General features: G+C 38.8%; 1 protein-coding gene across 1 annotated transcript in view; it reads right to left on the bottom strand.

Moving 5' to 3' along the window:
• Nucleotides 1–14,492, bottom strand: part of SESN3 (sestrin 3) — an 83,352-nt gene that overhangs the window by 17,670 nt on the left and 51,190 nt on the right. The window contains exons 2-6 of the mRNA XM_036074968.2: nt 12,143–12,208; nt 9,316–9,513; nt 7,631–7,813; nt 3,081–3,317; nt 2,205–2,379 (exon numbers count right to left, since the gene is read on the bottom strand). Of these exons, the coding sequence (XP_035930861.1) occupies nt 2,205–2,379; nt 3,081–3,317; nt 7,631–7,813; nt 9,316–9,513; nt 12,143–12,208 (859 nt within the window). The remainder of the gene's footprint in view (nt 1–2,204; nt 2,380–3,080; nt 3,318–7,630; nt 7,814–9,315; nt 9,514–12,142; nt 12,209–14,492) is intronic.

Below are 14,492 nucleotides of genomic sequence, written 5' to 3' on the forward strand. Positions count from 1 at the left end.
AAAGCAAATAGATATTACTAACCTTAATAGGTTAGTAATGTTTACATTTTACAATCTTGGTTTATCTTGAAGGTTCACCCTAGGCTTATGATTTTCCTTTGTCCCATGTGTTCCCTCTGGATGGTCTTTATAAACAACCCTTCCTGTTTTAACTCCCAATCATATGGCAATAATTTCCAAAATTTCATCTGGAGTTTAAAAGCCTCTCCTGACCTTCAGACCATCTGCCAAGGCCCTCACTACTGCAGGGTGGTTTGCAGACTGGCGGCCCTGCCATCACTTGGAGGAATGATAGCCACGTGGCCTCTCAGGTCCTAGACCAGATGACTGAATCAGAATCCGCATTTTGGCAAGATTCCCCAGTGACTCACAGGCAATCAAAGTTTAAGAAGCAGTGTACTAGACATCTCCAGACTGGAGGTTTAACAGACCTCTTAGCTCAAAATGTCCAAAATATGGCAGGCTGCATGCTCCTTAAGGCTAGAAAGGTCATCATGATAAGGCCTCTGTTTACCTAACCAGCTTATGTGATGACATTACCTGCCTCATGATTTATGCCCACTTGTTCCTGTGCCCAGCATCCTGTTTCCGTAGCAGGGTGCCTTGGCTCCGCTGATTGTTTACCACCAACTCCCCTGTCCTCCAGCCACTGCCTGACTCCCCTGCACTTGAGTCTTGAAGACTTAGAGCCCAATGGCTGGAGGAAGTCTTCCTCGAGGACCCCTTTTGTGCACACTCTTCCCCCCACCAAGACTGGATTCAGGGCCCTCTTCTAGGTTCATATACTGCTCACACTCTGCTATGTACTGAAATTCTTTCTCTCCCTCCAGCAAGGGGAGCTCCCAACAGAGGGCAGGAATCATGTCTTATTTAGCTTGAAAACCTTAGTACCTACTACAGTGCTGAGACTATAGAGGGTACTCAATAAATGTTTGTAGAATGGATATTAAGCCAATAACTAAAACACCAAGTTTCTTTATTTGGGATTTCCTGCTGCTTAGAAGCTCCAAGAAACTAGAACTTAATATAGTCAATGTGGTGGATAAAATCTTTCATAAAAAAGACCACAGGGGAGATGATAAAAGGGGTTTTTGTTCTTCTTGGCAAAACTTCTGAGAACTACTGGTCAATGCTATGTTTAACATTAACAAACAAATTATGGCCCAATCAGTTACCCTCGGAATTTATGAGATTGACTGGCCTTAAGACGAGACATTTCTTAAACCAATGGGACTCTGTTACGTAGACTGGTGACTTTGGAGGGTTTCAACTTTCTACTGAGTCAATGCTATTTTTTTTTTTTAAAGATTTATTTTATTTGTTTTAGAGAGAGAGAGAAAGAGAGTGGAGGGAGGGGCACAGGGAGAGGGAGAGAGAGAATCTCAAGCAGACTCCCCATTGAGCTCAGAGCCCGACTTGGGGCTCAATCTCATGACCCTGAGATCATGACCTGAGCCAAAACCAAAAGTCGGACACTCAACCGACTGCACCACCCAGGCGCCCCAAGGCTATTTTAATAACATTTACTATGTGGTGTTCAATATCTTTTTTAGTCATAACTAAAAAGTTGTCTAATTCAAAGTCTCTTCGAGTACTGGGGTGGGGGGAGGGAGTGTATTTTTAAGACCAGAGCAAAGATGTCTAGCTTTTAATACAGAATGAATTCCTCCAAATTCAATATAAGAAAATGACCTAAATAATGCATTTTTATAAAATTCCGAAGATGTCTCCAAAGAAATGCAAATGCAAGTACAATGTAATTTTAGAACTAATCTGGAAAAGTAGCAGTTCGAGAACAATCCTCCCACATACTCCCCACACACAAAAAAGGCAGAGATGTTTTTTTTTTTTTAATCTATTGAAACAGGATTTCACTGATCGCTTTAAAACATCACAAAAGTAGAACGAATTAGGTAGCTCTATCTAACTTTGTAGGCAACTGCTCTGGCTTCGAATCTCATTTTATCCCAGATGTACAAGGCGGGAAGTCCCTCTCAACTGGACCTGGAGTGTATTCAGAGATGCAACAACAGAAGGGGGGGGGGGGCAATGGCATCAGGGGAAGCTGGAGGAGGAGGAAATAAAAGGAATAGATAGTAGAGTCGCTTTTACAGATCTGTGTGGAAAATACGGAATGTGGTCTTATCAGGGATGCAACAACTCAAAGGCAAAGACAGTATGGGGTGGGTTGTGGGGGAGCTCACCTGAATGAGGAAATGAATGAAAAGTGTCTCCAGAGACCACGAAAAGACTTTCTTTCTTCTCCTTCTCAAAACGAGTGGTCATTTCTTCCTGAGATGCGTCTTCATCTTCTCTTTCTTCTCGAAGCCTCTTCATTCTGTCCATTAAGGCCTCTAGCTCACTTAGAGAATCGACAATCTGGAGCCAGGTAAGATAATGTTGGGTGTTAGTAATATTAAGAATTATTCTAGTAAATGTCCCTGTCTCTCAATGCCACCTTATTATGTACAGTGGCATGGGCACAGTTCTTAAGTTCCTAAGTGGGTTTTCCATTAACCCCAAAGAAAATCAAATGACAGATTCAAATGTTTTCAGGAGTACGAAGTTTTTGCAGCAGTTATAAATCTAGAAAATTTAGAAGTATAGATATATTTAATCTAGAATTCTAGCATTTAGTGTATATTAAATTAGTTTATTTTTTAAAATGAGGCAGCTTTATGATTTGTAATAATATCTATTTGCTTTATTTTTTTTTTTCAAAGATTTTATTTACTTATTTATTTGAAAAAGACAGAGAGAGAGCATGAGCAGGGGCAGAGGGAGAAGCAGACTCCCTGCTGAGTAGGGAGCCCGACACGGGGCTCCATCCCAGGACCCTGGGGTCATGACCTGAGCTGAAGGCAGATGCTTAACCGACTAAGCCACCCAGGTGCCCTTATCTATTTGCTTTAAAAGCCTCTTTAAGACAATTCAGAACTTCATGTATAAGTTAAGTTTTTACAGTAGGAAAAGTTGTGCAGAAATATTTCAAGTATACAATGTCCTGTTTAGTCAGACAAATTCTTTCTAGATATTTTTCAAGCAAAATAGTAAAGAAAAACAAAGTTCAGAACACTAACCCCGAAGTTGTTGCCTGTAAGGGATGCATTCTCTATGTTGTTATCGTTAGCGAGATCACACACACAGAAATTGTTGACTGATATTAGCCTGAACCCATTGGAGATTTCTGGATCTCTCTCTGGATTGATGCCACTACCAAAAACAAAGCTTGCCAAAGCATGATAATGTGCCAGCAGGACCACAGCATGTACCAGTTCGGGCAGAGACCAATTATTTTCTCCAGTTTTGACAAGTTTCTGAAATGAGAAAGTGAATCAGAGTAAGAATGAAAATCACAGAATGCTACAAAGCAATTTTAGAAAGCATGGAAAATCCACCAAATTTTTAGGTCTATTTATAGCAATCAAACTTAAAACTCCCTTTTAAAAATGTTTCATATAATAAAGATATGGCTTTGGTCAAACAATATTACATTCAACCGGCAAACCTAACAATATAATTATGTTGTAGATCCTTCTAAATCCCTTATATGTACCATGGATCTTCTGCTTCCAAAGCGCTTTTACATATTATGTTGTTTTAATAAGATATTTCAGAGACTCAAAGAACACTGAAGCTAGAAGGGACTTTAAAGATTATCTGGCAAAGCCATTTAAAGTTTTTAGGTAAAGACTTTACCTTCAAAGTCACATAAAAATCCAAGTCAGTAAGTCAACTTTTAGGTGCCTTTCCTGATAGAGAAAGAGCCGATAGCAGATGGTAGGAATTCTAGAATACTACCTTGCCTTTGAATAAGAACTTCAAAAGTTTCAAAGCACTTTTTCATATGCTATTTCACTTGATCCTCCAGCTGAAGGATGGAACCACAAGTGAAGCCATTGAAAACAGTGATGTCTCCATCCTCACTTTCTCCAAGAGCCAATCCCATCTGTCAGTCCATCAGAGAGTCTTTCCCATCAGTGTTCTACCTTGCTTGGTGTACACGTGCATGCATGTCCTGCTGCTCCCCACAAATCCACGCTTTTAATTCTGCTCACATCACAGCCAAACCCCCACCAGACACCTCTTTTGCTTTCCTCTCCATTAACCATACACACACACACACACACACACACACACACACACAGGCAATTTAATATATTACCAAAAACTCAGGAAAAAGGAAAGGAAAAATTAATCATATTCTACCACCCTCATATAACTTTCACATATTTTATTTTTATAAGCATAATTATATAATCAGAGTAATACATCTAATTTTCTCTGCCTTTCAAACCTGACATTTTGACATGTTCATTTCTCATGAGGCTCCATCGTCTTCTATTGAGCATGGGCTGTATACTGCATAGCAATGGATGTACAGAGCTACTTCTCCGTTCCTTTACTGTTAGATATTCAAATTGCTTCTAAGGTTTGTTGGGTTTTTTTTGTTTATTTGCTATTATAAATAGCATCTTCAGGCTATAGCTCTGAATAATTCCTAATAGCATTTTTAGGGCAATCATATTTTAAATACTTTCGATAATACTGCCAAAGAGCCTTCCAAAACAATGGGTAGAATTTACAATGCCTTTGTTAGTCTTTCCAAGAGTATTAAACCTGAAAGGATAGACATGCAGCACTCATCATCTCAAATTTCTCATCTCACATTCATTTGTTTTTTTTTTTTTTAAATTCATTGTAATTTGTTTTCTTTTTTAAGCAAGCTCCTGAAAGCAACTTTCGCTAAGGTCACATATGACCTCCAAAAGGCCAAATCTAACTATTTCTTTTTAGTACTTACCCTTATTTGATCTCTGTAGGATTTATGTTTTCCTTACTTCCTCCCTTCTTGAAATTAACCTCCCTTGACTTCAGCAATTCAACTAATTTTTTTTGCATCCTTTCTCCCCTGAGATGCACGTTTTCCCATCTTCCTCATAGCCCCCTTTTTCTGCTTGCCTCCAAAATGCTGGCTTGCTCTATTCGACCCATGATCTTCTTTCCTTGTGCAATATCTCCCTGGATGGAGCATTCATTCCTCCAACTTGACCTCTGCTTACTGTCAATATCTATCTGATTTTATTTCTTTTTTTTTTAAGATTTTATTTATTTATTTGGCAGAGAGAGACACAGCGAGAGAGGGAACACAAGCAGGGGGAGTGGGAGAGGGAGAAGCAGGCTTCCTGCTGAGCAGGGAGCCCAATGTGGGGCTCGATCCCAGGACCCTGGGATCATGACCTGAGCTGAAGGCAGACGCTTAATGACTGAGCCACCCAGGCGCCCCCTGATTTTATTTCTAATCTATCCTTTATCTTGAGTTACAGACCTGTATTTCCTTCAGTAATTGAACATCACTATCTAGATGACACGGTCATCTGTTTTCAGGCCAGTGTATGCTGTCCTGCTCATGGCATTGCCTTTTGCCAGTCAGGAAGGTAGAAACCTTACTTACTGTCCTGTCCCTACCCTCTCTTCCATCCTCACATTCTACTAGTCACCAAGTCCTGCCTCTTCCCATGCAGAATGCATGCACACAGTCTGATCTCTCCTCTCGCTTTTTTAAAAAAAAAAATCACCTCTCAAATGGACTACTGCAATTGCTTTATGACTGGCTCCCCTGTTTCTAGACTGTATAATTTGTGATTTATCTTCTGCATCACCACACACATTCATATTACAACCCAGCTCAAAAACCTTTGATGATTCTTAATTCTTTATTATAGTGATCTCTGAAATCTTTTGATCACATATACTACTTCTTTCTTTTTTTAAGATTTTATTTATTTTATTTTGGGGGGTCACGAGCAGGGGGAGAGACAGAGGGAGAGAGAGAATCCCAAGCAGACTCTGTGCTAAATGTGTAGCCCGACGCGGGGCTTGATCCCAGGACCCTGAGATCATGACCTGAGAAAAAAATCAAGAGTCGGACACTTAACTGATTGAGCCACCCAGGTGCCCCATGATCACATATACTTCTGACAATAACAGTTGGGGGCTCCAACCCTTGATAGTATGTACATTTATTTATAAATTAATAAATACTTATAAAATACATTTTATATAGATAGGTCATACACATGTACTGTAATACTAATATTGTAAAATATACAAATAAAGAAATTTATTAAGGTAAAAATACATGTGCGTGCGCGCGCACACACACACACACACACACATAATTTTCTAACATTTTGAATGATTGCCTTCTGCATCCCCTGAAGTAATGTAACATAAATCTGAAGAACATAGCTTTCTGAGGATAAAACAAATTCTTTAATACAGTATTCATTGTGTCATAATGATATGCTCCCCATTCCTCCCATCTCCTACCCCCACCTCACATAACCTTCCCTACTGTCAGTAACCTGAAGCTGTTAGCTACTTTTCCAACCTGTTTCACACTCTATTATTTGTCTGGAGTACCCTCCTCTTCTTGAAAATTCCCACTTACTCTTCAAGACCTATCTCAAATGTTACCTCTTTCATGCAACTTCCTGATCCCATTCTTTCTATTCATATCTTCATACATCACTGTGCTGTGTTTATTGTCATTACCTCTCCTCCTTTCTTCCCCTAGATTCCAAGCATGTTCAAGGGCAGGATCTACCTTTTTAGATGCACCAAAGTATATGGCATGGAGTAATTAACATATGACATAAAAATAATGATCAATTCTTCTATCTAAGTAACATTCAAGTCAGAACATAAACCTCAGGGCAGTATTATGTTTCATATATTCCCAGACAGATACTCAATTTCTAAGAGTATAGAGACTGACAAAAGCTCAGTTTGGTTTTACTGGGCAAATAACTAACAAAAATGTAGTCTAATGGAGAGGATCAACAAAACCAAGGACATGTCTACGCATTAGAAGCAGGGAATTTAAATACCTAAGGCTTCTCTGATAATGATTTAGATGACAGCTGCTATGTACTGAATAATGACCAAGTGCCAGGCACAGAGCCAAGGATACGGTACCATGGCTTCACCCTGTGTGCCTTTGATGGAAGCTCCTTTCCACCTGCAAGTGTTCTAGTCAATCGAAACTCTGTTTCTCATCTGAGCTCTAGCTTCCAGAGGCATTCAAGTGTTCACACCAGTTGGCACATGGCTTTTTATTTGCAAAACTGTAATTTGCAAATCTTAAAATTATTAAGTGTTAGAACTAGAAAAGAGCTTGAAACTCATTTAATGTAGGCCCCTCATTTTATAGAGGGGGTAACTACTGAGACCCACAGAAGTTAATTTACTCAAGGTCATGGGCATGAGAACCCAGGTAGCCCATTGTGCAGTTTATTTTCTTTGTCTGCCTCCTGCTTGAAAATAGAAATCAACTTTTCTCATAGCCATTCACTAAAGCACCCGGGTAGCTCATTACTGATTACCTAAAGAGGAATATTCATTTGTACCTAAATTAAACCCACAGACTTTCTACATTTATCTCTTCTATATACTGATAGCCTATGTTTTAAGTTTCTAATATGCAAGTAGTTAAAATTAAGTCTTAAGCAAAAAAAAAAGAAAAAGGAAAGGAAGAAAAAGAAAAAAGAAAGAAAGAAAAGAAAAATGAACTCTTGGCTAGAATCATGAGTGAACTTCTTTGTCATTTCCAAACAGCACTCAGTACCTGAATGTGCTCTTTCGTGATCAGCCAGGGTCGGTGTGCTAGCAGCTTGTTTATTTCATTAAGATTTTTCAGTCTTTGCGGTACATATTCCAAACCATTCAACCACTCAGCAATACCTCCTGTCTTTAAAAATTCATCCACATGCATGTTTATTAGGTAGGAACATTGATGTCTAGCTGCAGCCTAAAACACAAGAAGAGTCAGTTGAGACAACAATCGTGGTAGAGGTCGGATCCTACTAGTTCTAAACCAATAATAATTTATTTGGAGTTTAATAATTTCAATAACCAATACTTCTTTTCTTCCAGATTCCTGCTCCTCCTCCAACTTCTATCATACAATATGCCATAGATTCTTGAATCAATACATGTAGCTGATATTTGTATAAGCAAATAACTGTCACCTGTAGGCAATTACCCCCTCAGCCAGAAGTGGGTATGGATTAACCTAGAATCCACTTTCTGGTTATGTCAAGAACATACATGTCCATTTCATGATGGTAAATGATATAAACTATGTTCTATTTAAAACGCAATAAAATCTCACTAACTTCTACCCATTCAGAACGCATGCTAATTTGGGTGCTCCTCTTACCCCCTCTAAGATAACTGTGATTTCAGTCTTATCTGGGCGCATCACCCTACTGAGATGAGACTGAAGCTCGCTGACCCCTTCCTTCCTGTGCAGTCAAAACCAGCCTTGACACTGACAGTTTGGGAAATCCATGCAAAACAGACTTTTCACCGCTCCTTTCCCTGGGACTGCTTCTCAGGAAAACAGTATTGTTTACTCATTCTTTTCCGTATCTTGCTTATCTCTCAGTTTGTGATCATTCTAAGGCTGCCTTGGGCCTCACTGTCATCAAAACTGTGAGCTGGAATTACAGTCTTGATCGTGTTCGTCAGTCGAGAAAACACAGAGCGCTGCCCTTTCCTTGTTGTTGTTTAAAACTTCGGTGAGAGCATAAACAAGAAAATCAAATTAAACTTAGGAAAAACGAACCTGCTCACTGCGGGCTAGCTCTGCAAGCCCAGCTGTTCTAAACTGTCCCAACACAGGGCACTTGGAGCAGGTCCTTCGTCTGTTTCTCCAGTAACAGTCCAACTGTGACACTGTTCCCTTCCACCTTTCTCATCCCGATTTATAATTCTCTCCCCACCCCCACCAAAACATTAACTAGTTCACCCAGTTTGCATCAAATACTATACTGAGCGGGGTTATGATTCATTTAAGAATTTTTCTCCACTGGTACTGATGGATAACTTTCCTCTCATCTGGCCAAATTAGTGATATTCTTCATGTAGAAAATGACTAAATCAGATGTCACAACCAACCTGTTTTATATAAGCAATAAAGACAAGGCATCAAGAGCCAAAATAAAACTTGTGGGATGTTAGGGATATTCCTTTGGACCCTACAAGCGTCATTAACCGTAAGAGAATAAACTGAAAATTCAAGGAGAAACAGTGAGTCCTTTAAGATGTGTAAAGTACTCAAAATGTATCCAAGACACGGGGTATCCGAAAGGCCACGGGCTTCTTCAAGTCTTATTTCTAGAAAATTATCCTTGGCTCGACACACACACACACACACACACACACACACACACACACACACTCGGAGCGGGGAGGAGGAGTGGGTGAGGGCGAGGTCGGGGAACCGAGGCAGCCGGCCAGCGGGCGCACCATTATTGCGATGTAGTGCCTGTGTGGTAGAGGAAGGGGGCCGTCCATGCGCAGCATATAGAACTGGCTCCGCAGGAAAGACTCCAGGTACTGAGCGTGCAAACTCATGACCTGCGTGATGTTGTCCAGCCGACCGGATGTAGAGTATTCTTCCACGAGAAAGTTAGTACGCTCATCCACCGTGTTTGCTTGGACAACCTTGCAATGGAGAAACACACAATGATTACTGAGGAGCAGTGGTTCTTTTGCTTCCATACATGATGCACTCTTGAAGCAAACAAATGTTCTTTTGATATGAGCAGACCCTGAAATTGTGCCGTTGCTCATACCAGAAACGGAAATAAAAAAGAAGGCGCCGCTCATTCTTGGCTCTGGGACCACAATTTATTAAACAACAAATGTCAGATCGTCAAACACACAGCTCTGAAACCGGAGGGAAGCAGCTTCCATCTGCTGTGCCAGGCACATAAGGCACAATTTTCAGGGCCCACTTGCCTGGTCATTACTACGCCGATTTGTGCAGCGGCAAAGCGGTGGCATTTGATTTCCAGACTTACAATTTTATCTCAACAGCCTATGAAGATACTCACATTATCTTAAGTATTTTCAGTCCGATCTTTCGCTTTGTTTTTGTTCAACATAAAATGAAAAGCTTTCTGAAAGTCTTCTTAGGGACAAAGGAAAATACGATAATTTGTAGGAACGTGTTAATTGAAAAATTAATAAGGACACTCGAATACTGTCATTCCTATTTTCAGCCTATTGTATTAATTACTAAAACCAACGTTAGTTATTAAAATGGACATCCTCCATCCCAGGGAATCAAAATAGCTTTCTCAAAAACAGATTCTTATCCATAGCTTTATACACAATGACAGCTTGGGCATCACACCAAGAATTGGCTCTGAAGGTGTTAAGAGCTTTATTAGCACCTTGTAGAAGGACCCAGCTCTGTGGGAATTAATGGACATGAGATGAATATTTCTAAGCTCAGTTCATTATTTATTGATATTTTCGAATTAGAATTCTAGACTTAAGAATACATTTCTTATTTCAGATTCAAAATTAAATTCGAGCTCATGCATCTAGTTAACCACAGAGCCTGGTCTAGAATCTAGATTTTCTAAAGTCCAGACTAATGGTCTTCCCAAAGATCCATACTGCTATTAGAAACTCTGTTTACTCTTTAAGGCTGCCTTCACAGTCTCTTCTGAAAAATAAGCAAAAATTACACAAAGGCACTACCGACCGAGGAAAATGTAATCCCAAAGGAAATAGGATGTTTGGAAAGTGTGAACTGTGAGGAAATGTTAATTACAATGGCGTAAAAAAGCAATTTCAGTTCAGCTAGTTATAAAGCCAAGTACAGTTTCATTTGCCCATTTCCCCCCATTTTGTCAACTACAGGGACCAAGTGATGTTAAAAACAGTAAGATCCGGATCAACCACATGTAATTAAACACAGAATATTTGTTGGTCTTGTTTTGTTTTCTCCAGAGCCGTTTCTTTTGTTTAACGGACTGGCGCCAAAGACGTTAACAGATGCAAGACGTCCTGAAAACAGTAGTGGTTTCTGCAAACCAGCTTACCTTCAAATATATACTGTGAAAAAGACTGTGCTTCAGGAAGTCATTATGTATATGAGGTAATCACTCGGCCAAGAGTGGTCCCTACACTGCCGGGGAAAATGGGCACAAACACAACCATTTCTCTAATGACTGGCCACCACCTAGATCAGCTAGAGCCGTTACTGTTAACATTCCTTCAACCTTTCCGTTCAGATGGTCAGGTCACTCAAAAAGCGAAATGAAGATGAAGGACTACTGACTCTGGCAGGGACCTGGAACATATTCTTCGAATTCTATTCACCCTTTCTTTTAAGACAATGCCTGGCACATAGCAGTTGCTTTGTATACCTTTGTCGACTACTCTCGGAACAACAGAGGAATAATGCTGGTGCTTTAAGATAAATGTCTTTGCAGTAAATGGTGAATCAGGATATACAATCGTATTCAAAAGGGAAAAACTCCTTCCAGCAGAGAAAAACTCCTCAGTTTAGTGGTTCTTAAACTTTTCTTAGCCCAAATGTCTATCTGAGAGGCATCTAGGAATCTAGGAAGTCCTGCACATCTGCTGTGATCTTTCATAAAGATGTATACCCACAAAAGGGGCCCAAATCTTCTATTGATTATCATTTCTTTTGCATTACATTTTATGACCTCTTTCTTGCAGTTAACATCTTGCCTTGCCACCCTCACCAAAGGTATAGACTATACAGATTCTATTGACATTCTGTCCAAGAGACTTAGAACCAAAACAAACAAGTAAACAAAAGAGTAACAACTAATGATGTAATGGCACGTTTTGCTTAATAGGTTTAGCTGGGAAACTCATTTTTTCATTTCAAAATATATTTTCTTAACATTTATGAAACCTATGATCACCATGAGGCCATTTAAAAACCTAAAACCTTGGTTTTTAAAGGTTTAAAAACCTTTGGGTTAATACTAAACTTTATTTTAAAAAAAATTTTATTACTGTTAGCAGCTTTGTTCAGAGAAGTTATATTTGAAATCAAATATGGTAAAATTTACTTTTTTCTAACCTTGCAGTATAACTAACTCTAAAATAAGAAGGTAGATTACTAAATACACAAACTTCTAAGTGAAGTTCAAAAGGAAATATCTCTGTGGTTCTCTGACATATAAATAAGGAACAAAAGCAAAACACAGGCTTACTTCCATATTAAAAATGGAGATATTCTTTGATAACAATTCAGTTATTTTTTTGTATCACACTTAATGTATTTTAAGACAGATAAACTTACTTCCTTCTCTGGAATAAAGGCACTTGGTCCTCTTGTCAAGGGTTGAGATACTCTGATTCTTTTATCCTGTTTTCAAAAGAAAAGTTTTATGTGTTAATGATGATGTTCTAGGAAAAGTTAAATTGGTGCAAATTTATTGCTGAGGTACTAAAACAAACAGCATAAATAGAATTATGTAAAATCAAAATAAGGGACAGGTCTCAGATCACAGAAAATCCATACGGCTAATGTGTGAATAAGATAATGGGGCAAGTTCCTCAAAAAGTTAAAAATAGAACTACCTTATGATCCAGCAATCACACAACTAGGCATTTACCCAAAGAATACAAGAACATTAATTCAAAGGGATACATGCACCCCTATGTTTACAGCACCATTATTTACTATAGCCAAGATATGGAAGTTGCCCAAGTGTCCATCGATTGATAAACGGATAAAGAAGATGTGGTGTATACATACACAATGGGATATTACTCCGCCATAAAAAAGAATGAAATTTTGCCATTTGCAACAACATGGATGGAGTTAGAGAGTATAATGCTAAGCTAAATAAGTCAATCAGAGGAAGACAAACACCATATGATTTCACTCATATGTGAAATTTAAGAAACAAAACAAACAAGCAAAGGGAAAAAGATGAGAGAGAGAGAGAGACGAATCAAGAAACAGACTCTTAACTGTAGAGAACAAACTGATGGTTACCAGAGGGGAGGTGGGTGGAGGGATGGGTGAAATAGGGGATGGGGATGAAGGAGGGCACTTGTGATGAGCACCATGTGATGTACAGAATTGTTGAATCACTATATTGTAGGCCTGAAACTAATATAACACTGTATGTTAACTAACTGGAATTAAAATAAAAACTAAAAAAAGAAAAGATAATGGGGCAAGTGCCTACTCCAGTTCTGGATACACAGTAGGCTTCCAAAATTTCATTTCCCTCAATCATCTTCTACATCCTCAGAGATTTTTAGCCCATAGTTGACATGACTGAAACTGTCAATCTCTATAATAAAATCATATCTAATAGTATACTAGTGCACTGTTAGACCTCAACCGGAAAGCTCCAGGAAAGGCTGAGTTCAGAGGATTCCATGCAACTCCCCAAAGCAATGACCTGACCTGTGGGTTTTTTCCGGAATAAAATAGGAATAAACATATCTAATATAAAGTTTTGAAGCTTTAAGTAAGAAAAATGTAAAACTTGGAGAAGTAGAGGTTAACTTAATGTAAGAAATGGAGAATACAGCAATGCATATTGTTCCACTTGCTACTCTATTTAATATGAACTGGGAGATTGCCAATGGTATGTTTGAGTGTTAGATTTTTTTGAAGTTTTTAAATTTTTTGTTAAATTTTTTAATTAAAAAATATCTTGGTAACCCCATTTAAGTGTGATATCTATAAAGCCGCAAACATTCCAATCAGGTAAAAACTTCCTTCTCTGCAGGCATGTTGAAAAGTGGGAATAATCAGAGGGAGGCTCTTAAGGCTCTGAAGTCCTCCTTGGCCAGGAGGAGAGAGAGGAGAAATGGCCACTTAATGTTCTATATTAAAAGTAATATTCTAAAGTTCTCAAAAAGAAGCCCTCTAAAACCGTAACATAAAAACAGGGACTATGCTTACACCATACACAAAAATTGACTCAAAATGGATTAAAGACTTGGATGTAAGACCAGAAACCATATAACTCCTAAAAGAAAACATAAGCGGTAAGCTCCTTGACATCACTCTCAGCGATATTTTTTTTGGATCTGACTCCAAAGGCAAAGGCAAAGGCAACAAAAGCAAAAATAAACAAGTGGGGCTACGTCAAACTAAAAAGCTTCTGCACAGTGAAGGAAACCATCAACAAAATAATAAGGCAACCTACTGAATGGGAGAAGATATTTGCAAATCATATACCTGATAAGGGGTTAATATCCAAAATACATAAAGAACTCATAAAATTCAAAAGCAAAAAAAAATTCAATTTAAAAAATGGGCAGAGGATCTGAATAGACATTTTTCCAGAGAAGACATTCAGATGCCCAACAGACACATGACAAGATGCTCATCACCACTCATCATCAGGGAAATGCAAATCAAAACCACAATGAGATATCACCTCACACCTGTCAGAATGGCTAAACTCAAAAACACAAGAAACAACAAGTGTTGACAAGGATGTGGAGAACAAGGAACCCTCGTGCGTCAGAGAGAATGCAAACTGGTGGAAGACAGGATGGAGGGTCCTCAAAAAATTAAAAATAGAACTACCATATGATCCAACCATTCTCCTTCTGGATATTTATCTCAAGAAAATGAAAATACTAATTAGAAAAAATATATACACCTCTATGTTTATTGC

The sequence above is a fragment of the Halichoerus grypus genome, chromosome 11 (genome assembly GCF_964656455.1).
Source record: "Halichoerus grypus chromosome 11, mHalGry1.hap1.1, whole genome shotgun sequence".
In the NCBI taxonomy this organism is placed as follows: domain Eukaryota; kingdom Metazoa; phylum Chordata; class Mammalia; order Carnivora; family Phocidae; genus Halichoerus; species Halichoerus grypus.